Raw genomic sequence first — 25,712 nt, forward strand, 5'->3', positions numbered from 1 at the left:
AGACCATCCTGGCTAATACGGTGAAACCCCCGTCTCTACTAAAAATACAAAAAATTAGCCGGGCTTGGTGGCGGGCGCCTGTAGTCCCAGCTACTCGGGAGGTTGAGGTAGGAGAATGGCATGTACTCGGGAGGTGGAGCTTGCAGTGAGCCGAGATCGCGCCACTGCACTCCAGCCTGGGCGACAGAGCAAGACCCCATCTCAAAAAAAAAAAAAAATTTTATTCCGCTCTGCAAGTTTACTTTGGTTATAAACAAAAAAAAATTTGCTGCCACCTCGACGAGGATGGGATTCGAACCCACGCGTGCAGAGCACAATGGATTAGCAGTCCATCGCCTTAACCACTCGGCCACCTCGTCCCCGAAGCATACAGTTTCCTGATTGCTATAGGGAGTAATATCAAGGGGATGTGACGCAATGTTATGGAAGTCGCCATTTTGTACGGAAGCCAAAATCCAATCATTTCTTTAGCAAGCAATCGAAAGAAGATGGCCGCTCCCATGTTTGTGGGGGAGGTTGCAGTGGGGAGGGGCAGAGGAAATTCGGTCGCAAATGAGATAAACTTGAAGGAAATAAAATTGGCACGAAGGCTAGGAAAGTAGTTTCCTTAAAGGAGTCTTAGAAATAGTGTTGGTGTGGAGCCTAAGGGGCGGAGCCGACGCGTAGAGCCGCTTTGCGCGTGCGCAGCACCTAGGCGGTTAGATTTGAATACTTCGCTGAGGCGAGCCGGGCGTTGTGTGGTGACGGCTGGAGGCGGCGCTGAGTTTCCGCTCTGAGGAGCGTGTGGCCCCCAAACCTGCGCAAAATTTGTCGAGCAAGTGGGCCACGGCAGGTAAAGAGAATGACCCTTTCCTTCTGGGCTCCAGGGAAGGCTTCGGGTTTTGTCTGGGCGCCCTGAAGTTCCCGCGGTGGGAGGTGGGGAACGCTCCCTCAGCCTGGCGGCCTCCGTTAGCGCCGGGCCGAGTAGACAGACGCCTCTGCCCCGGGCCGGGCACACTGTGCTCTTTTTTCGTCTCCTCGGCCTGTAGGTTATGGCGCCTCCCGCTTCCCTAATACTTTTCCGTCCGCACCTGGGCCCCTCCGGCCACCCGGCTCTGGCTGCTCGTCGGTCGCTCTCTTGGCGTCCCCTTCCGCCCCGCCCTGCGGTCTTCTGTCAGGGCTCGCGGACTCTTCTTGCACCCCTGCTGCTCTTCCCTAGGGACCTCTAGGCTGTTTGTATTTCTCACTTAAGCTTTTCTTGGCTCTTAATGAAGTGACAGCAATGAGTGATTTTAAAATTCTTAGCTCTTCGTGGTTTAAGGTGTCTGCTCGGAGTGCTGGCGGCACGTAACAGATTTTTCGTTTCCTGCAGATATAACATTAACAAATAAAGCCAATATTAGTACTCCGCAAATTAGTTTTTAAAAATCCTTCTCCGTTCATTATTCCTCAGGATTTAAGCCCCCGTTCTTGATGTTTATTTAAATACTGAAGTTTGAGGGGGAAAAAATAATTGCCGATTGGAATTTCAGATAGGTTTAATAGGCATTAACAGAGACAGGATGTGGATGAAGACCAAAGCAGAAGCTTATTCCAGTCTAGATATTAAAATTGACGTTTTCACTTCCATCTAATCCCGTAGGTATTTATTGGGTTCGTTATCTTGTGATAGGGCTGGGGACAGATGATTCAGAGTCCCAAATCTAGAGGGGTTTACAATCCAGAAAGGGAAATAAACTAATATACCCAAATAACTAGAACACAAGACAGAATGTAAAAGATTATACGACATTCTAGAGTGGAGTGACAGCATAGAAAAGGGAGAGCTCATTTGATGTTTTTGGTGATGGATTCGTGGAGAAGACCGCATTTGAGGTGGATGTTCGTTGGAGAGATGATTTACAGAGATGGGAGTTAATATATGGTAAAATTTTGGTAATTAAAGGTTAGGGTCAAAGCAGTATAATTCTTGACTTTGTGAATGGCTGGAAATCTTAACAAGATGATAAATACATGTAAATTGAATAAAATGTTTGGAATGGTGGTATTAATGATGTATTCGATGTTAAATAATAGACTGTAAAAGATACTCCAGATATTAACAGTAAAACAGTGCGGTCCAATAGGGCTTCCTGTGAAAATGATAATGTTTTGTATCTGCACTCCAACATAGTACCCATTAGCGACATGGGACGATGGAGCACTTGAAATGTCATTATTGTGACCAAAGAACTGATTATTAAATTTTATTTTATTTTAATTAATTTAGATGTAAATAACTACTGTATTGGACAGCACAGGTCTGGAGTCTCTGTCATTTCACTCTTACCCTCCTACAATCCCGGAAAATACTAACTCTAGATATCGGTTATATAAATGTAGGAGTGGGCAAAGGGCCAGATAGTAAATATTTCAGGCTTTGCAGGCTACATGGTCTTTGTCACATTTTCTTTGTTTAGTTGTTATTGCTTGCCTTGTTTTCTACAATCCAGTAAAAATGTGAAAAAACACTCTTAGCTCAAAGGCTAATTGGGCTCAGTCGCTATTTGAAGACCTACGGATTATTTAGACGAGTGGTTCCTAAATTTTCTTGATGCATGGCACCCTTAGATCAAAAGAAATACCTAACAGTCTATTTACTGAGTACAGTGGTTGGGTCCAAACATTAAGTATATATGTCCCAAACTTAGTAGCCAATTTAAAAAAATACAGAAATTGAAGGAAAAGATTATTTTTTAATATTTTATTTTATTTTATTTATTTATTTTTTGTCTCGCTCTGTCACCCAGGCTGGAGTGCAGTGGTTCTATCTTGGCTCATTGCAACCTCTGCCTCCTGGGTTCAAATGATTCTCCTGCCTCAGCTTCCCGAGTAACTGCGATTATAGGCGCCCACCACCACGCCCAGCCAATTTTTATATTTTTAGTAGAGACGGGGGTTTCACCACGTTGGCCAGGCTGGTCTTGAACTCCTGACCTCATGATCTGCCCACCTCGGCCTCCCAAAGTGCTAGGATTACGGGTGTGAGCCACTGTGCCTGGCCAAAATTTTATTATTAAATAATCACACTTACTGATTGGATATGTGTGCCTGTTGGACACTGCACAACTTCTGAAACTTTGGAATCAGTTTATACCCTGTCACCCTCATGTCCTGTACTACCTTAATAAAAAATACTTGCTTTTGGGCCGGGCGAGGTAGCTCACACCTGTAATCCCAGCACTTCGGGAGGCCGATGGGGCAGATCACCTGAGGTCGGGAGTTTGAGACCAGCCTGACCAACATGGAGAAACCTCGTCTCTACTAAAAATACAAAATTAGCCAGGCGTGGTGGCGCATGCCTGTCATCCCAGCTACTCGGGAGGCTGAGGTAGGAGAATCACTTGAACCCGGGAGGCAGAGGTTGCAGGGAGGCGGAGGCTGCAGTGAGCTGAGATTGCGCCATTGTACTCCAGCCTGGGCAGCAAGAGTGAAACTCCATCCCAAAAAAAAAAAAAAAAAAGTACTTGCTTTTTATCACAGCAACTGTGAACAGTTTATCTTTACAGTGATAAGTTATTAAAACTAATGTAATGCATATGGTACTGTTTTGAGCTAGTAGTTCACACAGTACCTGACAGATGTTCAGAACTGCTGTGCATCTCTCAAAATTTTTAAATATCCCAGGACACCATTGTGAGTTTGCTGCAGCACCCTTGGGTGCCAGGTACACAGTTTGGAATCAGTAACTTTTTTTTTTTTTTCTTTTTCTTTTTGAGATGGAGTCTCACTCACCCTGTTTCTCAGGCTGGAGTGCAGTGGAACCATCTTGGCTCACTACAATCTCTACCTCCTGGGTTCAGGGGATTCTCCTGCTTCAGCCTCCCAAGTACCTGGGATTACAGGAGCACGCTGCCATGCCCAGCTAATTTTTTTGTATTTTTAGTAGAGACAGAGGTTTCACCATGTTGCCCAGGCTGGTCTTGAACTCCTGGCCTCAAGTGATCCTCCCACCTCGACCTCCCAAAGTGCTGAGATTACAGGCTTGAGCCACCACACCCAGCTCCTGGAACCAGTAACTTAATGTGTCAGTGATCAAGAGTTTGGCCATAACAATGTTTTATAAATGAAGCTTAACTTGTGAGTGTGGAGTCTTCTATTTGTGTTGAAAGTGGAACTTAACAGTTATAGAATATTTTAAAAGGGGGACTTCATTAAGCTTGAATTTCATCAGTTAATTGCCAACCAGTTGGTCTACAGGTTGGACAGGAATTATGCTTAATGACTATTTTAAACAACAAAGATATTTAGGTGATCTTGAGTTGATAGTAGTTAATATTTTTATCTGTATGTTGCATATAATTTGTCATTAAAAATTATTCTTGGGAGGCTGAGGCAGGCAGATCATGAGGTCAGGAGATCGAGACCATCGTGGCTAACACAGTGAAACCCCGTCTCTACTAAAAACACAAAAAAATTAGCCGGGCCTGGTGGCAGGTGCCTGTAGTCCCAGCTACTCGGGAGGCTAAGGCAGGAGAATGGTGTGAACCTGGGAGGCAGAGGTTGCAGTGAGCTGAAATCACGCCACTGCACTCCAGCCTGGGTGACAGAGCAAGACTCCGTCTCAAAAAAAAAAAAAAATCATTAAACATCCCCCCACCCCCTGCCCCCCGAGACAGAGTCTTTCTCTGTTGCCCAGCCTGGAGTGCAGTGGTTTGATCTCTGCTCACTGCAGTCTCCGCCTCCCAGGCTCAAGCGATCCTCCCACCTCAGCCTCCAGAGTAACTGGGACTACATGTGCGAGCCACCATGCCCGGCTGTTTTGTATTTTTTGTAGAGATGCGGTTTTGCCGTGTTGTCCAGGCCCCTTTTGAATTCCTGAGCTCAAGTGATCAGCCTGCCTCAGCCGCCCAAAGTGCTAGGATTACAGGTGTGAGCCATTGTGCCCAGCCCTAAACTTTTTTCTTCATCTGTTGAGATGATTATATCATTTTTGCCTTTTAATCTGTTAGTATGGTAAATTGCAAGGTTGATTTTTCTGATATTAAACTGTGTATTCCTTTTTGTTTGTTTGTTTGTTTGTTTTTTAAGAGACGGGGTCTCACTATGTTGCCCATGCTGGAGTACAGTAGCTATTCACCGTTGCAATCATAGTGCACTGCAGCCTGGAACTCCAGGGCTCCAGAGATCCTCCTGCCTCAGCCTCCCAAGTAGCTGGGACTACAGGCACATTACCCCATATGTGCCCAACCAGTTTTGCATTTCTGCAAAGAAACCAACATGACCGTGATATATTATCCTATTATCCTTTTTACAAATTGCTGGATTCTTTTTGCTGATATTTATTTGGGAATTTTTTTTTTTTTTTTAGACGGAGTCTCACTTTGTCGCCCAGGTTGGAGTGCAGTGGCCCCACGTTGGCTCACTGTAACCTCCATCCCCTGGGTTCAAGCAGTTCTCCTGCCTCAGCCTCCTTAGCAGCTGGGATTACAGGCACCCACCACGACGTCTGACTAGTTTTTATATTTTTAGTAGAGACGGGTTTCACCGTGTTGGCCAGGCTGGTCTCAAACTCCTGACCTGAGGTGATCCACCCGCTTTGGCCTCCCAAAGTGTTGGGATTACAGGCGTGAGCCACCGCACCCGGCTATTTGGGATTTTTATACTTTTGAGAATGGCATGTAATCTTTCCTTGCTGTGTGTGTATGTGTGTCTTGGAGGTGGTTGCAGGAAAGGGAGTTAAATTTTTATCTCCCATGGTGCGAAGACAGTTTAATGGCTAAAACTAGAAAAATAGCTGGGCACAGTGGCTTTTGCTTATAATCCCAGCACTTTGGGAAACAGAGGCAGGTGGATTGAAGCACATCAGACATCTTTCAGGTACCTGTTTACTTATTGCTAAAAGCAAGAACATTGATCCTGTTTATGTGTATTGTATTAATTTAGTGTTGTGGCAGAAATGCTAATATGGTCGAGTCAAAATCTCCAGCTATTCTTTTTTGAAATCTGCAGTGGCATTTTTTTCTTACCCAAGAATGAAGTTCTAAAGTTAATACATAAAGTGAAAATCAAATATAGTTATAGGGAGGCAGCAACTGAGACCAGTTGAGGAAACCTCACATTATGCCTCTTAATTCATATTCTTTCCAGGGCAAATACTCACTGAGTGAAATTTAAAGCATTATCAGCTATGCTAATGTTATTTTCATGTGTTAATTTTTTTTGCTGAGTACTTATAGTTGACTTTTCCTCAGATAAATATACATATGATGCAAATTCACTGTATTTAGATATCTAATTCAGGTGTCCCCAACCCCCTGGGCCATGGAACGGTATAGGTCCACTGCCTGGGTGGCACAGCGGGAGGTCAGCAGGTGAGCATTAGTGCCTGAGCTCCTCCTTCTGTTGGATCAGCAGCGGCATTCGATTCTCACAGGAGCACAAACCCTACTGTGAACTGTGCACACGAGGGATCTAGGTTGCGGGCTCCTTATGAGAGTCTAATGCCTGATGATCAGAGGTGGAACAGTTGCATCCCGAAACCATCCCCCATCACACCCTCCTGGTCTGTGGAAAAATAGTCTTCCACAAAACTGATCCCTGATTTGGAAAAGGTTGGGGACCATTTATCTAATTGATGTCCATTTTGGGAGTAGATTATTAAATAATCTGCAAACTCTTATAAACTAGGCCAAATTTTTTTTTTTTNCTCTGTCACCCAGGCTGGAGTGCAGTGGCCGGATCTCAGCTCACTGCAAGCTCCGCCTCCCAGGTTTACGCCATTCTCCTGCTTCAGCCTCCCGAGTAGCTGGGACTACAGGCGCCCTCCACCTCGCCCGGCTAGTTTTTTGTATTTTTTAGTAGAGACGGGGTTTCACGGTGTTCACCAGGATGGTCTCGATCTCTTGACCTCGTGATCCGCCCGTCTCGGCCTCCCAAAGTGCTGGGATTACAGGCTTGAGCCACCGCGCCCGGCCTCTAGGCCAAATTTTTATTTGAACCAGTGAAGTCCCTATCATCCTGATCAAAGTTAGTCACTGATTTTATCTTGAGTATGAGAATTTTCCAGGAATGTTTATTATGATAGTGGTTTAAACTCCTTAAAATGAGTCATGTTTTGTATCTTCCTAAGTATAGTGGTGTTTTTCCTTTTTTTTTTTTTTTTGAGATGGAGTTTTGCTCTTGTTGCCCAGGCTGGAGTACAATGGAGCGATCTCGGCTCACCACAACCTCCGTCTCCTGGATTCAAGTGATTCTCTTACCTCAGCCTCCTGAATAGCTGGGATTACAGGCATGCGCCACCATGCCCGGCTAATTTTGTGTTTTAGTGGAGATGGGGTTTCTCCACGTTGGTCAGGCTGGTCTCAAACTCACGACCTCAGGTGATTCGCCAGCCTCGGCCTCCCAAAGTGCTGGATTACAGGCATAAACCACCGTGCCCAGCCTTTCCTTCCCATCTTTGGTCTTCCCTCAGAAAGTAACCCTGAAGTCACCAACTGTACTCTTAATCTCTTCTTAGATTGCAATTGCTTTTCCTTTTTCCTCATCTTTTCTAATATTGTGTATTTGTTACAGAAAAGTTTTCTTCAAAAATGGATGGGGCATCTTCAGAGGCTAATGAAGAAAAGTAAGTTCATTTAATGCAGCTAAAAATGTTATATTCTATCAGAGAAAGATATTTTTCTAATTAGTAGGACCTATCCATAACTTCTGAGATCTTTTTCCATTGTGTTCCAATAAAAAGAAGTAGTTTGTTTTTTTTTAATTTAAGTTCTAGGGTACATGTACACAATGTACAGGTTTGTTACATATGTATATATGTGCCATGTTGGTTTGCTGCACCCATCAACTCATCATTTACATTAGGAATGTCTCCTAATGCTATCCCTCCCCCATCCCCCAGCCCTGGACAGGCCCCAGCGTGTGATGTTCCCCGCTCTGTGGCCAAGTGATCTCATTGTTCAGTTCCCACCTATGAGTGAGAACATGCGGTGTCTGGTTTTCTGTCCTTGTGATAGTTTGCTGAGAATGTTGGTTTCCAGCTTCATTTATGGCCTTGCAAAGTACATGAACTCATCCAAAAAGAAGGAGACGTTACAGACTCATAGTTTTCCTTGCCATTGCCATATCTTTGTATAAACTCATCTACTCTGGGCATGGTGGCTCACACCTGTAGTCCCAGCACTTTGAGATGCTTAGGCTTGGGAGGATATCTTAAGCCCAGTAATTTGAGACCAACCTGGGCAACATAATAAGACACCCCCGCCCCCATCTCTACAAAAAATAAAATTTTTTAAATGGAGGGCTCTTGGCTTTACCAGCCAGGGAGGATGCTTGGCTTTGCTCAGAAAAGAATTCGGCCGGGCGCGGTGGCTCAAGCCTGTAATCCCAGCACTTTGGGAGGCCGAGACGGGTGGATCACGAGGTCAGGAGATCGAGACCATCCTGGCTAACACAGTGAAACACCGTGTCTACTAAAAAATACATAAAAAACTAGCCGGGCAATGTGGCGGGCGCCTGTAGTCCCAGATGCGCGGGAGGCTGAGGCAGGAGAATGGCGTAAACCCAGGAGGTGGAGCTTGCAGTGAGCTGAGATCCGGCCACTGCACTCCAGCCTGGGCAACAGAGCTAGGCGCCATCTCAAAAAAAAAAAAAAAAAAAATTCATGGGCTAGCCAGTGGTGTTAAACAGCGCTTTTATTGAAGTGGCTTAGTGTAAAGCAGCAGCACTGGTATAGCTCCTTGCAGAGCAGGGCTACTCTATAGGCACTAAGCCCACAGTAGCAGCTCAGAGGCAGTTCTGCACTCTTATTTATACCCATTTTTAATTATATGCAAATTAAGGGGTGTTTTATGCAGACATTTTTAGAGTGAGGGTAGTAACTTCCAGCTTGTCTGGTCATTGCCATGGAAAGGGCAGGTAACTGCTGGGTTTTTGCCGTGGCAATGGTAAACTGACAAGGCACCCTGATGGGAGTGTCTTATGGGGAAGTGCTTTTGTCCCAGACCTGTTTTAGCTAGTCCTCAATTTGGTCCTGTATCCAAGCCCCACCTCTGGAGTCAAGTTCTGCCTCCTACCTCAAGACCCTGTCTCAAATATCATCATCATCATCATCATCTCATCTAGAGTCAAATCTGAGAGGGACTTTAGATACTATCTCCCATCTCTTCAATTGAAGGATGAGAAAATTGAGAACCAGGAAGATAAAATGATTTGTCTAAAATTGCCATCACAATCTGATGGCTTGTTTACAGCCTTTAGTCATAAGTTTTTGGCTTATACATAATGTTTTTTGATTGTTTCTTTTTAAGAGACTGTGTCTTGCTTCGTTGCCCAGGCTAGATTTGGACTCCTGGGCTCAAGTGATTCTCCTGCCACAGTCTCCAGCTGAATAGCTGGAACTATAGACATGGGCCACCGTGGCTGGCTTTGGCCTACACATGTTTTTTAGTTTTTGAATTAGTTGCCAAAACTTCAAGATCTCAAAATTTTGTACAATTGGGTTTTCAGCTTCTCTTGAAAAATCAAGCATGGCAACACTGGGCTGCTATTCTTGTTTGGCAACAACTAACCACAGCAGAGGAATGACTGACCTTTAGGTGAGAGAGGAATTCTCTAGGTCATTACATTTCAACACTACCTATTTTTCTTACTCCTAAAAAATTATCTGTTTAGCCTCAGAGGCATTTGAATTTCCAAAACCTGCTCTAAAAGTCATATAGTAGTAAAACCAAAAGTAGCGTCTCTTGACTTATAGCCCTTTATCATACTATTATATCTCTGTAAATATGGTAAATTATGTTGTACTGATTATTATTCAAGAGATAGTCTCGTAGTACACAGTACGTATTTTAAAACACTGAATTCCTAACTGAATTTAAAGTTTTGTATATAAATTTTGCTTGTCAGAGTGCTAAGTGAAAGTGATGACCAGTTTGAAAGTATGTAAGGGGGCCGGGCGCGGTGGCTCAAGCCTGTAATCCCAGCACTTTGGGAGGCCGAGACGGGCGGATCACGAGGTCAGGAGATCGAGACCATCCTGGCTAACACGGTGAAACCCCGTCTCTACTAAAAATACAAAAAACTAGCCGGGCGAGGTGGCAGGCGCCTGTAGTCCCAGCTACTCGGGAGGCTGAGGCAGGAGAATGGCGTGAACCCGGGAGGCGGAGCTTGCAGTGAGCTGAGATCCGGCCACTGTACTCCAGCCTGGGCGGCAGAGCAAGACTCCGTCTCAAAAAAAAAAAAAAAAAAAAAAAAAGAAAGTATGTAAGGGGTGCTGTGATGATCCCTTTTGGGAATTCAGTTTTTTATCAATGTGTTTATAATTTTTTTTTCCTTTTTCAGTGACAATATAGAGAGACCTGTTAGAAGACGGCATTCTTCAGTAAGAAAGACTTTCTTGAATTAATAATTGTCAGCTTTTATTTAATGGTAACTATATATCACAGTAGTTTTGACTGTGGCTTCACCATCCTACCCTCACTGGCTACCTATTGCTCTCTAGGTAAAGACTCAGATATTTAACGTGGTTATGCAATTCTGTAAACATACCAAAATTCATACTTTATGAATTTTGTAGTAATTTTACGAATTTTATGCTATGTAAGTTATACTTCAATAAAGCTATTTAAAAGATATGTTTAACCTGTGGTACAAAGCTGTTGCAAGAGACAAAAGACCTACCCAAACTGTTTTTGTTTTTTGAGACAGAGTCTCGCTGTGTTGCCCAGACTGGAGTGCAGTGGTGTGATCTCGGCTCACTGTAACCTCTGCCTCCTGGGTTCAAGCGATTGTCATGTTTCAGCCACCTGAGTAGCTGGAATTACAAGCGTGTACCACCATGCGTGGCTGATTTTTTTATTTTTTAGAAGAGATGAGGTTTTGCCATGTTGCCCAGGCTGGTCTCAAACTCCTGACCTCAAGTGATCCTCCTGCCTCAGCCTCCCAAACTGCTGAGCCATTATGCCCAGCCCAAACTGCTTTAAGCACAAAATACATTGGGTTATGATACTAACAAATCCAAAGAAGGGATGGCTTTAGGCACAGCTTACTGACCAGAGATTGTAACCATGACACCAGTACTAGGATTTCCTTTTTCTTTTTTTTTCTCTTGAGACTTAATCTCACTCTGTCACCCAGGCTGGAGTGCAGTGACGCGATCTCGGCTCACTGCAAGCTCCTCCTCCCAGGTTCACACCATTCTCCTGCCTCAGCCTCCCGAATAGGTGGGACTACAGGCACCTGCCACCATGCCCGGTTAATTTTTTGTATTTTTAGTAGAGATGGGGTTTCATCGTGTTAGCCAGGATGGTCTTGATCTCCTGACCTCGTGATCCGCCCCATCTTTGGCCTCCCAAAGTGCTGGGATTACAGGCGTGAACCACTGCGTCCAGCCTCCTTTTTCTTTTTCTACTCTTAGTGCTTCCTCTGGGTAATCTCCAGCAGATAGATTCTTTCCCTGTAATTACTGTGGTACATCTAGCTCTTTTACTTCCAGGCTCAAGTCCTACGTGAAGAATAGTGTCTTTTTCCTGAAAACAGAAAAGACTCAGAATTGAATCATTTTAGCTCGATTATCCTGATATGGGTCAAGTCCTCATTCCTGAACAAATCATCATTGACAAGAGAATATCACATTGTTCTAGACAGAGCTATGTGTTTTACCCTAGAGTTGGTGTGACGTTCACTCAGACCACATGGGATGAGAGTGGGTAAAATAATTGGAGAGGATGGGCAGGTAGAAGGGAATAGATGTCAGATATTTAAATCTGCCACACGGTGTAGCATTGAGCAGAATGAATTTGAGGAGTTTGAGTTTGTAATGAAAATTTTAGCTTTCTACCTATGATATAACTTGAAATAAACTGATTCTTAATAGATATGCCAAATTTTTTTTGAATAATTCTAATTGTTACCACAGATTTTGAAACCCCCAAGGAGTCCTCTTCAGGACCTCAGAGGTGGGAATGAAACAGTTCAGGTAAGTCTCTTGTGCAAATACTTTATAGATGACTATTTTCAGTTATATTTTTAAGTCAAGAATTTTATTAGCTATATGAAGAGGGAATGTGTAAGCATCCCATGGCTTTCCAAACACTTGAATATACTGGCATTCATGATTTTTCTTTTTTCTTCTCTTTTCTAGAAATGGCATCTCCCTCACTTACCCAGGTTGGAGTGCAGTGGCACAATCATAACTCCCTGTAGCCCTGCATTCCTGGGTTCAATCAGTCTTCCTGCCTCAGCCTCCTGAGTAGCTGGTACTACGGCACATGCCACCATACCTGGCTATTTATTTATTTATTTATTTAGAGACAGAGTCTCACTCTGTTGCCCAGACTGGAGTACAATGGTGCGATCATGGGTCACTGCAACCTCCTCCTCCTGGGCTCGAGATCCTCCCACCTTAGCCTCCTGAATAACTAGGACCACAGGAACATGCCATTATGCCTGGCTAATTTTTTATTTTTTGTAGAGAAGGGGTTTCGCCATGTTGCCTACGTTGGTCTTGAACTCCTGGGCTCAAGCAATCTACCCACCTTGATCTTCCAAAGTGCTGGGATTACTGTACCTGGCCCTTTTTTTTTTTTTTTTTTTTTTTGAGACGGAGTCTTGCTCTGTCGCCCAGGCTGGAGTGCTGTGGCCGGATCTCAGCTCACTGCAAGCTCTGCCTCCCGGGTTCCCGCCATTCTCCTGCCTCAGCCTCCCGAGTAGCTGGGACTACAGGCGCCCGCCACCTCGCCCGGCTAGTTTTTTGTATTTTTTAGTAGAGATGGAGTTTCACCGTGTTAGCCAGGATGGTCTCGATCTCCTGACCTCGTGATCCGCCCGTCTCGGCCTCCCAAAGTGCTGGGATTACAGGCTTGAGCCACCGCGCCCGGCCTGTACCTGGCCCTTAACATGTTTTTTTTTTTTTTAGTACAGACAAGGGTCTTGCTATGTTGACTGGGCTGGTTTTGAACTTCTGGGCTCAAGTGGTCCTCCTGCCTGGGCCTCCCAAAGTGTGGGTATGATAGGCATGAGCCATCGTGCTGCGCCTTTCTTTTTTCATGTCAGATGTATAATGTGCCAACATGTAACAAAGTTTGAGGAAAGCACATCTCACATGCATGTGAAAACCCAGTCACACTTATGAACTACAAAAATATCAGTTTTCTTTTTTTTCAGTAAGAAATATATTAGTCTCTGTTAGTCCCAGTGTTTACCATGTCAGTATTATAATTGTCATATTAAGCTCAAGGCTACCTGTAGCATCTTCTAGGACTTTAATCACATCACTGCTTTGACGCAGAGGGGTTACCATTTCTGATTCTTTATTATAATAAGACTTAGGGTCAGGTATTCGGAATTAACCCAGTAAAATTCTCTGTGGATTTTGTTTCTGTCTTTTGGTTATTATTATTTTATGTTTTTACTTAACAGTAAGCTCATCCTTAATGTCTTTTGGTTTTTGTGTATGGTATTTATGTGAGTAGAAATGTTTGCTCTTGTTAAGGAGAGTGGGGAAGGAAAGTAAAAATACTGTATTCTAATGAAGAGATGCTCAACATCATTGACCATTAGGAAAATACAAATCAAAACCTAAATGAGATATCACCTCACACCCATTAGGATGGTTAAAATAAAAGACAGACAATAACAAGTGTTGATGAGGATACAGAGAAATTGGAACCCTTGTGCTCTGTTGGTGGGGATATAAAATGGTACAGCTGCTATGGAAAACAGTATGGCAATTCCTCAACAAATTGAAAATAGAATTACCATATGATTGAACAATATCCAAAAGAATTGAGAGTTTCAAAGAGATGTTTGTACACCCATGTTCATAATGGCATGATTCACAGTAGCCAGAAGGTGGAAGCAACTTAAGTGTCCATTGATGAATGGATAAACAAAATGTGGTAATATATACATGCAGTGAAATATCATTCAGCCTTGAAAAAAAGAAGGAAATTCTGACACATACTACAACATTTGAAGAGGTAATTCAGAATAAGACGTGATCTCTGGCCAGGTGCAGTGGCTCATGCCTGTAATTCCAGTACTTTGGGAAGCTGAGGTGGGAGGATCACTTGAGGTCAGGAGTTTGAGACCAGCCTGATCAACATGGAGAAACCCCGTCTCTACTAAAAATACAGAATTAATCGGGCGTGCTGACGCATGCCTGTTATCCCAGCTACTCGGGAGGCTGAGGTGGGAGAATCGCTTGAACCCAGGTGTCAGAGGCTGCGGTGAGCCGAGATCGCACTGTTGCACTCCAGTCTGGGTAGCAAGAGCAAAACTCCATCTCAAAAAAAAAAAAAAAGACTTGATCTCTGTCTATAGTACTCTGGAATTCACAGTGATTTTATTAAGAATTATACCATATATTCTCTGCCCTTAGGAATCCAATGCTTTGAGAAATAAGAAAAACTCTCGTCGAGTCAGCTTTGCAGATACTATAAAGTAAGTTGAAAGCAGAAATAACTAAAATATTACAGGTACCAGTATTTTGTGTATCAAACCAAATGTATTGGTACTGACTTGAATAATCTGTTTTGATGAAACATTAGTTATTACTTAAAAGGTTATTCAGTATTATGTTTAAAAGAGAAACAATGAAAGCATTCCCTCTAAAGTCAGGAACAAAACAATGATATCCAACTGTTACTTGACATTGTACTAGCGGCCAGATGTGGTGGCTCACGCCTGTAATCCCAGCACTTTGGGAGGTTGAAGCCAGAGGATTGCTTGAGGCCAGTAGTTCAAGACTAGCCCAAGCAACTTAGCAAGATCCCATCTCTACAAAAAAAAAAAAAAAAAAAAAATTAGCCAGGCATGATACTATGCACCTGTAGTCCCAGATACTCGGGAGGCGAATCTGGAGGATTGCTTCAGCTCAGGAGTCCCAGGCTGCAGTGAGCCATGATAGTGTCGTTGCACTCCAGCCTGGGGAACAGAATGAGACCCTGTCTCAAAAAAGAAAAAAGAATAGCTTCTATATAGTGAGTGATACTTAATATTAGCAAAATTAGAATGAACTGGTCAGATTCAAGGCAGATGTCAAAATGCTCCCTTAACCCTTAGAATAAGAATAAGAAGCTTATTCTTAACCATCCCAGTGAAAAGGGATCCCTTCCTATGGAGTCCATGCTACCATACCTGAATTGTTAATAACAAAAGCCAGTGAAATAATGTTTGTAATCACTGTTCTAGCTCTATTTATAGTGGAAGCTCCTTGAGTCAAGGATCACGTGTTTGTATCCCAGACTGTAGTATAATACCAGGTATATAGTGAGTGTTTAATAAATACTTGTTGAATTAGATGAATATTTTAGGTTATTGAGAGGGATAAATAATTACTAAGAGCTCATTTAAAGACTATACCCTCTGCAGTAACAAATGGCTCAGAATCTTAGTTAAAAATAAACAAATTGGCCGGGCGCGGTGGCTCAAGCTTGTAATCCCAGCACTTTGGGAGGCCGAGACGGGCGGATCACGAGGTCGGGAGATCGAGACCATCCTGGCTAACATGGTGAAACCCCGTCTCTACTAAAAAATACAAAAAACTAGCCGGGCGAGGTGGCGGGCTCCTGTAGTCCCAGCTACTCCGGAGGCTGAGGCAGGAGAATGGCGTAAACCCGGGAGGCGGAGCTTGCAGTGAGCTGAGATCCGGCCACAGCACTCCAGCCTGGGCGACAGAGCCAGACTCCGTCTCAAAAAAAAAAAATAAATAAATAAATAAAAAAATAAACAAATTAATTAACTATAATAGCCTTGTCTCTACTAAAAATAAAAAATATTAGGCTTGTTGGTGAGGCTACTCGGGAGGCTAAAGTGGGATGATCACTTTAACCTGGGAGGTTGAGGCTACAGCAAGCTGTGATCGCACCACTGCAATCTAGACTGGGCAACAAAGCGAGATCCTATTTAAAAACAAAAATAAAAACAAAACTATAGTAGATTTTATTGTGGTAAATAATTTTGGCATTTGAAATACTAGGAGTATATGACATAGCAAAGAGGAAGCTAAAATCAAAGTATTATCTTTGCCTATCTCAACACAGACTATAAATTAACACCAAAGGATACTGATTACAAATTGCAGGTTTTTAATAATCTTTATTTTCTCTCCTAGGGTATTCCAGACAGAGTCTCATATGAAAATAGAGAGAAAGTCAGAAATGGCAGGTAAGTATGTTACTGTAATTCCTGCTAAATCTGCTTTTTTAAAAATTTTACTGTAGCTCTCTAACCAGACAACTAATATAACTTACTGTCTATCTTATTGCTTAAAAAATATATGATGGGCCATGCATAGTGGCTCACACCTGTGTTCCCAGCACTTTGGCAGGCTGAGGTGGGAGGATCGCTTGAGCCCAGGAGTTCAGCACCAACCTGGACAACATAGTGAGATTGTGTCTCTACAAAAAATAAAAAATTAGCCAGGTGTGGGGGTGCATTCCTGTAGCCCCAGCTACTCGGGAGGCTGAGGTGAGAGGATCACTTGAGCCCAGGAGATTGAGACTGCGGTGATTGCACCACTGTACTCCAGCCTGGGCAACAGAGCAAGACCATGTCTCAAAAACAAAAAAAGTATTCCTTGAGTCTTGGGGGTAGAGAGTAGTGTGGATAGTAAGTAAATTTATTTATTTATTTATTTTGAGACGGATTTTTCACTTTTGTACCCCAGGCTGGAGTGCAATGGTGCTATCTCAGCTCACTGCTACCTCTGTCTCCCAGGTTTAAGTGATTCTTCTGCCTCAGCCTCCCGGGTAGCTGGGATTACAGGCATGCACCACCACACACAGCTAATTTTTGTACTTTTAGTAGAGACCGGGTTTCACCGTATTGGCCAGGCTGGTCTTGAACCCCTGGCCTCAAGTGATCTGCCTGCCTCGACCTCTCAAAGTGCTAGGATTACAGGCGTGAGCCACCGCGCCCAGCAGTTAATAATTTTTTTAAATGTTATTAATGTCCTTAAGTAATTTTTTTTTTTTTTTTTTTTTTTTTTTGAGACGGAGTCTCGCTCTGTCGCCCAGGCTGGAGTGCAGTGGCCAGATCTCGGCTCACTGCAAGCTCCGCCTCCCGGGTTTACGCCGTTCTCCTGCCTCAGCCTCCCGAGTAGCTGGGACTATAGGCGCCCGCCACCTCGCCCGGCTAATTTTTTGTATTTTTTTTTTTTTAGTAGAGACAGGGTTTCACTGTGTTAGCCAGGATGGTCTCGATCTCCTGACCTCGTGATCCGCCCGTCTCGGCCTCCCAAAGTGCTGGAATTACAGGCTTGAGCCACCGCGCCCAGCCCTTAAGTAATTTTTAAAAATTTTTATTTTATTTATTTTTTTTGAGACGGAGTCTTGCCCTGTCACCCAGGCTAGAGTGCAGTGGTGCGATCTCGGCTCACTGCAACCTCCACCTCCCAGGTTCAAGTAATTCTCCTGCCTCAGCCTCCTGAGTAGCTGGGATTACATGTGCACGCCACCATGCCCGGCTAATTTTTGTATTTTTAGTAGGGTTTCACTATGTTGGTCAGGCTGATCTCAAACTCCTGACCTTGTGATCTGCCCGTCTTGGCCCCTCAAAGTTCTGGGATTACAAGCATGAGCCACCATGCCCGGCCGTCCTTAAGCAATTTTTCCTAATGCTTTATCAGTGTATCCTTGGACAAATTTAATTTTAATTTTATTTTTAGAAACAGAAGCAGGAGAAAATCTTCTTTTGATACAGTAAGTAATTTCAAATTATATTTAAAAAGTTATAAATTAATATTTTGTTTCTTATTTTTGTATTCTTTTTGTGGAATACTTAGGATTAATTCAGAAAACAAGTTCTTTGCAGAATTTAGTATACTGCTATATCTGATTAATATGACCATTGTACAGTTTATAGTTTTAATAGTGATGAAACAATATAATACATAAACTGTTATATTTATCAACTAATATAAAACAATAGATGGCAAGTCTTTAGTTTTTTTATTAAGTCTTTCTTATAATATTATTACATAGAAAAGCAAATACCAGTAGCTCTTTAACAAATGAAAAGATGGCTATCTTTATTCATCATAAGAGAAGTACAAATTTGAGTATATTGATATATTTTTGGCTAGGCGTGGTGTCTCACGCCTGTAATCCCAGCGCTTTGGGAGGCCGAGGCTGGTGGATCACCTGAGGTCAGGAGTTCGAGACCAGCCTGGCTAATATCATGAAACCCCATCTCTACTAAAAAAATAGAAAAAATTGGCCGGGCGTGGTGGCTTACGCCTGTCATCCCAGCACTTTGGGAGACTGAGGCAGGAAGATCACAGTTCAGGAGATCGAGACCATCCTGGCCAACATGGTGAAACCTGTCTCTACTAAGAATACACAAATTAGCTGGGTGTGGTGGGCGCCTGTAGTCTCAGCTACTCAGGGGGTTGAGGTAGGAGAATCACTTCTATCTGGGAGGTAGAGGTTGCAGTGAGCCGAGATCATGCCACTGCACTCCAGCCTAGGCGACAGAGTGAGACTCCGTCTCAAAAAAAACAAAAAAATACAAAAAATTAGCCAGGTATGGTGGCACTGTGCCTGTAATCCCAGCTACTCAGGAGGCCGACGCATGAGAATTGCTTGAATCTGGGAGGCAGAGGTTGCAGTGAGCTGAGATCATGTGCCTGCTCTCCAACCTGGGCCGCAGAGCGAGACTCTGTCTCCAAAAAAGAGGTTTTTTTGGTTTTTTTTTGTTTTTTGTTTTTGTTGTTGTTTGTTTGTTGTTTAGACAGAGTCTTGCTCTGTCGCCAGGCTGGAGTGCAGTGGTACGATCTCGGCTCTCTGCAACCTCTGCCTCCTGGGTTCGAGTGATTCTCTTGCTTGAGCCTCCCGAATAGCTGGGACTACAGGCGCCTGCCATCGCGCCTGGGTAATTTTGTTCTGTTTTTAGTAGAGACGGGGTTTCACCATGTTGACCAGAATTATCTTGATCTCTTGAGCTTGTGATCTGCCCACTTTGGCCTCCCAAAGTGCTGGGATTACAGGCGTGAGCCACCATGTCTGGCCTAAAAAAGAGATATTTTTATCCAGTCAGTTAAGGAAATAAGTAAAAAGTCACTCATTGCTAGTGGTAGTATGATTTGTAGAAGGCAACTTGGTAATATCATTCATAATTTTTAATGCACATGCCCTTTGACTTCAGTTTTATGTCTGGAAATTATCTCACCAATATACTTGTAAATGTTTGAAATGATGAATAGATAAGGTTATTCGCTGCAGTGTTTACTATAATAGTAAATGTTGTGAAAGGTCCTGAAGGTCCATCAATAAGGGACTGGTTAAATAAATGGTACATTTTCTGTATTAATTGACTACTGTGCAGCTGGAAAAAAAAATTGTATGCTAAATAGAGAAATCTCTAAGCTATATTACTTAAGATAAAAAGCAAAAACAAAGTACATCATGCATTACCACTTGTGTAAAACAGGGAAGAAGAAAAGCGTGTGTGTGTGTGTGTGTGTATCGTCTCGTGTGTGTACATATATATAATGTATGTATATGTAGTGATTTATGCATATACGTGCATAATATCTCTGAAAGAAACTAGTAAGATTGATCGTCACAGAGAGGAGAACCTTGTTATAGGTTACGTGTTGGTTTTGTGGTTTAATTTAAAACCATATGAAAGTATTACCTATTACATTCTTTTTTTTTTTTTTTTTTTTTGAGACGGAGTCTTGCTCTGTCACCCAGGCTGGGGTGCAGTGGCTGGATCTCAGCTCACTGCAAGCTCCACCTCCCAGGTTTACGCCATTCTCCTGCCTCAGCCTCCCGAGTAGCTGAGACTACAGGCGCCTGCCACCTCGCCTGGCTATTTTTTTGTGTTTTTTAGTAGAGACGGGGTTTCACCGTGTTAGCCAGGATGGTCTCGATCTCCTGACCTCGTGATCCGCCCTTCTTGGCCTCCCAAAGTGCTGGGATTACAGGCTTGAGCCACCGCACCCAGCCTACATTCTTTAAATTAAAATTGTTGAAACGAAGAAATGGAAGTAATAGTAGTCGTGGTTTAAAAAAGGTACAGAATCAAGTCCAGCAGAGCTTAAAGGAAAAATAATTTTTTAAATAAAAAGGTATAGAAGCATATACATTGAAGAATAAAAATTATTCCCTCTTCCCGTCTTTTTTTTGTGAGACGGGGTTTCATTCTTGTTGGCCAGACTGGAGTGCAATGGCATGATGTTGGCTCACTGCAACCTCAGCCTCCTGGGTTCAAGCAATTCTGCCTCAGCCTCCCGAGTAGCTGGGACTACAGGTGTGCACCACTACACCTGGATAATTTATTTATTTTATTTTATTATTATTATTATTTATTTATTTATTTATTTTTCTTTTTTATTTTATTTTTTGAGACAGAGTCTCGCTCTGTCGCCCAGGCTGGAGTGCAGTGGCACCATCTCGGCTCACTGCAAGCTCCACCTCCTGGGTTCACACCATTCTCCTGCCTCAGCCTCCTGAGTAGCTGGGACTACAGACGCCTGCCACCATGCCTGGCTCATTTTTTTGTATTTTTAGTAGAGACGGGGTTTCACCACGTTAGCCAGGATGGTCTCCATCTCCTGACCTCATGATCTGCCTGTCTCGGCCTCCCAAAGTGCGTGCAGTGGCCTAATCTCGGCTCACTGCAATTTCCACCTCCCAGGTTCAAGCTATTGTCCTGCCTCAGCCTCCCGACTACAGGCGCACAACACCACGCCCAGCTAATATTTGTAATTTTAGTAGAGATGGAGTTTCACTATGTTGGCCAGGCTGGTCTCGAACTCCTGACCTCAGTTTATCTGCCTTCCTTGGCTTCCCAAAATGCTGGGATTTTAGGCTTGAGCCACCGCACCCGGCCTAATTTTGTATTTTTAGTAGAGGCGGTGTTTCACCATGTTGGCCTGGCTAGTCTTTTTTGAGACGGAGTCTCGCTCAGCGGCCCAGGCTGGAGTGCAGTGGCCGGATCTCAGCTCACTGCAAGCTCCGCCTCCCGGGTTCATGCCATTCTCTTGCCTCAGCCTCCCGAGTAGCTGGAACTACAGGCGCCCGCCACCGCGCCCGGCTAGTTTTTTTTTTGTATTTTTTAGTAGAGATGGGGTTTCACCGTGTTAGCCAGGATGGTCTTGATCTCCTGACCTCGTGATCCGCCCGTCTCGGCCTCCCAAAGTGCTGGGATTACAGGCTTGAGCCACCGCGCCCGGCCGGCCTGGCTAGTCTTAAACTCCTGTCCTTGGGTGATCTGCCTGCCTTGGCCTCCCAAAGTGATGGGATTACAGGCGTGAGCCACCACACCCAGCCTATTCTGTCTTCTTCAGGTGACTCACTCCTCACAGATAACCACTGTTGACAATTTTTGGTGTACTTGCAGAAATTCTTTTTGTATGTCTAAGTGCATGTTTAGCTTTTATTTTTTTAAAGAAGACAAAAATGGGATTGCCTAGTAATATGTATTGTGACACTTTCTATGTTATTACATAAAGATTTACCTCAGTCTGTTACAGTCTCTTGTATGGCTGCACCAACATTTAGTGAACTCCCTATTGATGGACACTTGAGTGGTTTCTTTTATGTACTTTTAAGGCTCAAATTTTAGAAAATGAATTGCTTTATAGGTCTTTTTTTGAAAAAATAAGCAAGCAGTATATATTAAGCATATTTTTCTAGTTTATTTTTTTGGGATGAGATCTCACTCTGTCACCCAGGCTGGAGTGCAGTGGCATGATTATAGTTCACTGCAGCCCTGGACTCCAGGTCTCACGTGGTCCTCCCACCTCAACCTCCCAAAGTGTTGAGATTACAGATGTGAGCCACCACGACTGGCTGATAATATTCTTGAAATTAGCAAACCATTAAGACCAATCTGAAAAGTATCCTTTAATTGCCTTGTAATTGCTTCAGTCAGTATTAGATGAGTCTTTTTTAAAAAGATGTCTTTATAATTTTCTGCATTAGATGAGTCTTTTTAAAAAAAAGTCTTTATAATTTTCTGCTAGTCATTCTATGACAGTCTTTCATCTTCCCTACTCTTTCAGCTGTTATTGAAAGATTGTTGGTAATTGTTTGGGGTATAGATTATAAAAATACTTTTTAATTTTTAGGAATAAGAAATTAGAAGATAATTACTGTGAAATTACTGGTGAGTATGACTAAAATACTTTTCTTACAGTAAGATAGTCTATTCATCTAGGTTCCTTGAGCCACTCTAGTAGTGGCTCCAAACAGAGCTTTGTTATTATTTTGGTTTTTTTGAGACAGAGTTTTGCTATTATTGCCCAGGCTAGAGTGCAGTGGCGTAATCTCAGCTCGCTGCAACCTCCGCCTTCTGATTTCAAGCAATTCTCCTGCCTCAGCCTCCCAAGTTGCTGGGATTACAGGCATCCACCACCACGCCCAGCTAATTTTTTTGTATTTTTATTAGAGACGGGGTTTCACCGTGTTGGTCAGGCTGGTCTCGAACTGCTGACCTCGTGATCCACCCGCCTCGGCCTCCCAAAGTGCTGGGATTACAGGCATGAGCCACCGTGCCCAGCCCAGGGCTTTGTTGTTTACGCAGTGTCTTCAGTTTAAAATTTCACAGACTCACTATTACTTCTTTTTTTTTTTTTTTTGAGACGAAGTTTCATTCTTATTGTCCAGGCTGGGGTGCAGTGGCACGATCTCAGCTCACTGCAGCCTCCACCCCCCAGGTTCAAGCAATTCTCCTGCCTCAGCCTCCTGAGTAGCTGGGATTACAGGCGCCCACCACTACACCCAGCAGATTTTTTTTTTTGTATTTTTAGTAGAGACAGGGTTTCTCCATGTTGGCCAGGCTGGTCTCAAACTCCTGACCTCAGGTGTTCCAGCCGCCTCAGCCTCCCAAAGTGCTGGGATTATAGGTGTGAGCCACTGCACCTGGCCGACTCACTATTATTTCTTTCAAACCTGCTGTTTCTCCTGTTTTCTCTGTCTTGGACTCCCGCTCGTTCAGTTATTCACTTAAGTCAGTAATCAAGAAGTCATTTTCAACTCTTCATTTATGTCTAATGTCCATTTGGCCTACTTTGTATTTTGTCTCCTAAATGTCTTGAAAATCTATTACCTATTCTGTATTCCTTCTGCCCCTGCTTTAACTCAAGTTGCTATTATTTTTTCTTGGGCTATTGTATTTCATTTCTTATCCTTCCAATCTATTCTCCATGTTTCTAAATTTAATTATGTTACCTCCCAGCTTAAAATGGTTCAATGACACTGTTTTGCTTAGAGAATAAAGCCCATACTCCTTAGCAGTGAGTCAGAATGTCCTTTATCACTTGGCCCGTCTTCTCCAGACTTATCTCCTGCCCTTTATAGGTATCCTGTGCTCTAGCCCGTGATGAATTATTTGCAGTTCACTATATGAACTCTTTTTCTGCCTATATACATTTATATTTCATTGTGTTTCATTTTATTTTTTTGAGATGGAGTCTCACTCTGTCACCCAGGCTGGAGTGAGGTGGTACGATCTTGGCTCACTGCAACAGGCCTGCCTCAGCCTCCCAAGTAGCTGGGATTAGAGGCGCATGCCACCAGGCCCAGATAATTTTTGTATTTTTAGTAGAGACGGGTTTTCACCATGTTGGCCAGGCTGGTCTCAAACTCCTGACCTCAGATGATCCACCTGCCTCGGCCTCCAGGGTGCTTGGATTACAGGTGTGAGCCTGCGCGCTCAGCCCCTATATGCATTTATTAATGCTATTTTGTCTATCTAAAGTGATCTTTCTACTCCAGTTTGCCTGTCAATCTTCTCATTTTTCACTTCACTTAGCTTAACTTCAGTGCTGTTCAAAGTGTCCATTCCACAAACTAACTGCTTAGTCCATGACAGAAAAGGAACTTGCACGATAATGTGCATTAACTGTGGCATTAAGCCACCGTTTAGTTTAGCTTACACTTTTTTTCTAGCAATTATTATTATATGATTTATGTTTGCCACCAGCTCTTTATCTCATTATGAATTGGTAACAAGCAGTTCACAGTCTGGCACTGTACTTCAAGTAGCACTGGCTTAAATGGAACCCTCTCTGGCAAAACTAAGGAGTTAGTCGCATGTTCTGAGTTCCCATAACACCTCTTTTATTTCTCAGTGTATTTTATAATTTATCACATTGTATTTTAAGTATTTTTCTGACTGTCTTATTAAAGAGGCCAAAACTGTTTGTGGGGGGTAAGGGATACTCCTCCTTGAGGAGCAGGGCTACCCCATAGGCAGTATGCTCAGAATAGCCTGAACTACCATCTCTGGGAGTCCAGAAATTTTGTCTTGTTCTTCTTTATACCTTAGTAGACAGTTGAGGTGTGTTTTTGTTTGTTTGTTTTGTTTTTTTCATGTAATAGGTTCTGAATCAACATTTGTTGAAAAAATGAATGGAAGCCTGACATATAAATAAGGCTTTTAGTAAAAAAAAGAAAAAAAAGCTTATAATTATTTCATTATATGTACTCAAAGTTGCTATAAATTATTTAGTATGTTCTAAAGATTTGCCTTTAAACTTTAAATGTAAGTGTTTTTAAATGTATTTCCTGTTTTAATACAGCCTTTTGAATCCCTTCCTTATTTACAAAGTATAATTTGTAGTTGTAAAATAAGTCTTGAGTCTAATCCTTTATTTCCATTTTTGTTGCTCTTTTGGTCTAACATGACCTCTTACGTTAATCTGGACTGTTGTAGTAACTTCCTTATTGGTTTATCTTCTCTTGAATCTACTTCTTCTTATTACTTTTTACTATTTTTCTAAAATGCATTATATTTTATAATGGGATTATTTTTATAAAACACAAATGTCTTATCATGGGAACGTCTAGATTCCTTAACATAGAATAAAAGACCCTTCAGAATCCTACCCTAACCTTTCAGACTCATCACTTGATGTTCTTCTTCATGGGACTTCTACTATCCAGGAAATAAAAACAGAGAAGTCAATAATAATAATAATAATAAGTAGTAGTAGTCCAGACTTTCCATCTTTAAAATCACCACCACATTATAAAAATATTTCAGCCACACAGAGGATATAATAATTATTGGTCTCTCTGTCACTAACGTAGGACAATTAAAAGTCTTATGAAATTTAATATGTTCCCAACACAAAAGATAAATGTTTGAGGTGGTGGATATTCCAATTACCCTGATTTGATCATTACACAATGTATACAGATATCAAAATATCACGTAACACAAAAATATGTTCCACTGTTATATATCAATTTTTTAAAACTTTAAAAAAATTTAATACATAAGTTTTTAAGGGCTTAGTTACTGGTAAATTCTAGTAAATACTTGTAACTGATGAAGAACCTAAGAAAAGGAAAGTCAGGCTCGGTGATATATTTTCTGACTACAGTTTTTTCTTTTTTCTAAATAGGGATGAACACATTGCTTTCTGCTCCCATTCATACCCAGATGCAACAGAAGGAGGTAAGAGTTCATGCAAATACCTTCATATTTTAATGTCTTCTGATTGTTAAAACAGAAAACACAGTTCAATGATAATGGCATAATTTAGGGATGACTTAATAAAATGAATCAACATAAACTGGAAAGGCTTCCTAGCTTTCCAATTAACTTAAGGGTAGTTAAGTCACTGCCAGTTTAAATAATGGGAGATACAGTATACCAGTACCTCTCAAAGTTTAAAGAGCATATGAGTCTTTATTTCTAACTATTTCTTGAGTGATACTAGTACACAAGTCCGTAGGCCATACTTTCAGTAGCAAGGAGTTAATCTGTGTCCAAAAAAAAAAAAAAAGTTGTAG

General features: G+C 42.5%; 1 protein-coding gene, 1 non-coding gene and 1 pseudogene across 2 annotated transcripts in view; 1 reads left to right on the forward strand and 2 right to left on the reverse strand.

The window, feature by feature from the left end:
- Nucleotides 1-277: 277 nt before the first annotated feature.
- Nucleotides 278-359, reverse strand: TRNAS-GCU. The gene has a single exon. It is a non-coding gene; the product is annotated as a tRNA-Ser (tRNA).
- A 341-nt stretch (nt 360-700) lies between these two features.
- The window catches only part of KNL1 (kinetochore scaffold 1), a 68,512-nt gene continuing 43,500 nt past the window's right edge, over nt 701-25,712 (forward strand). The window contains exons 1-9 of the mRNA XM_025390206.1: nt 701-832; nt 7,534-7,585; nt 10,303-10,342; nt 11,879-11,938; nt 14,342-14,403; nt 16,076-16,128; nt 17,630-17,663; nt 22,040-22,077; nt 25,322-25,374. Coding sequence (XP_025245991.1) covers nt 7,551-7,585; nt 10,303-10,342; nt 11,879-11,938; nt 14,342-14,403; nt 16,076-16,128; nt 17,630-17,663; nt 22,040-22,077; nt 25,322-25,374 — 375 coding nt within the window. The 5' untranslated portion in view covers nt 701-832; nt 7,534-7,550. The remainder of the gene's footprint in view (nt 833-7,533; nt 7,586-10,302; nt 10,343-11,878; nt 11,939-14,341; nt 14,404-16,075; nt 16,129-17,629; nt 17,664-22,039; nt 22,078-25,321; nt 25,375-25,712) is intronic.
- On the reverse strand, nt 13,009-13,106 carry LOC112628203 (annotated as a pseudogene).

This window comes from Theropithecus gelada, chromosome 7a (genome assembly GCF_003255815.1).
Source record: "Theropithecus gelada isolate Dixy chromosome 7a, Tgel_1.0, whole genome shotgun sequence".
In the NCBI taxonomy this organism is placed as follows: domain Eukaryota; kingdom Metazoa; phylum Chordata; class Mammalia; order Primates; family Cercopithecidae; genus Theropithecus; species Theropithecus gelada.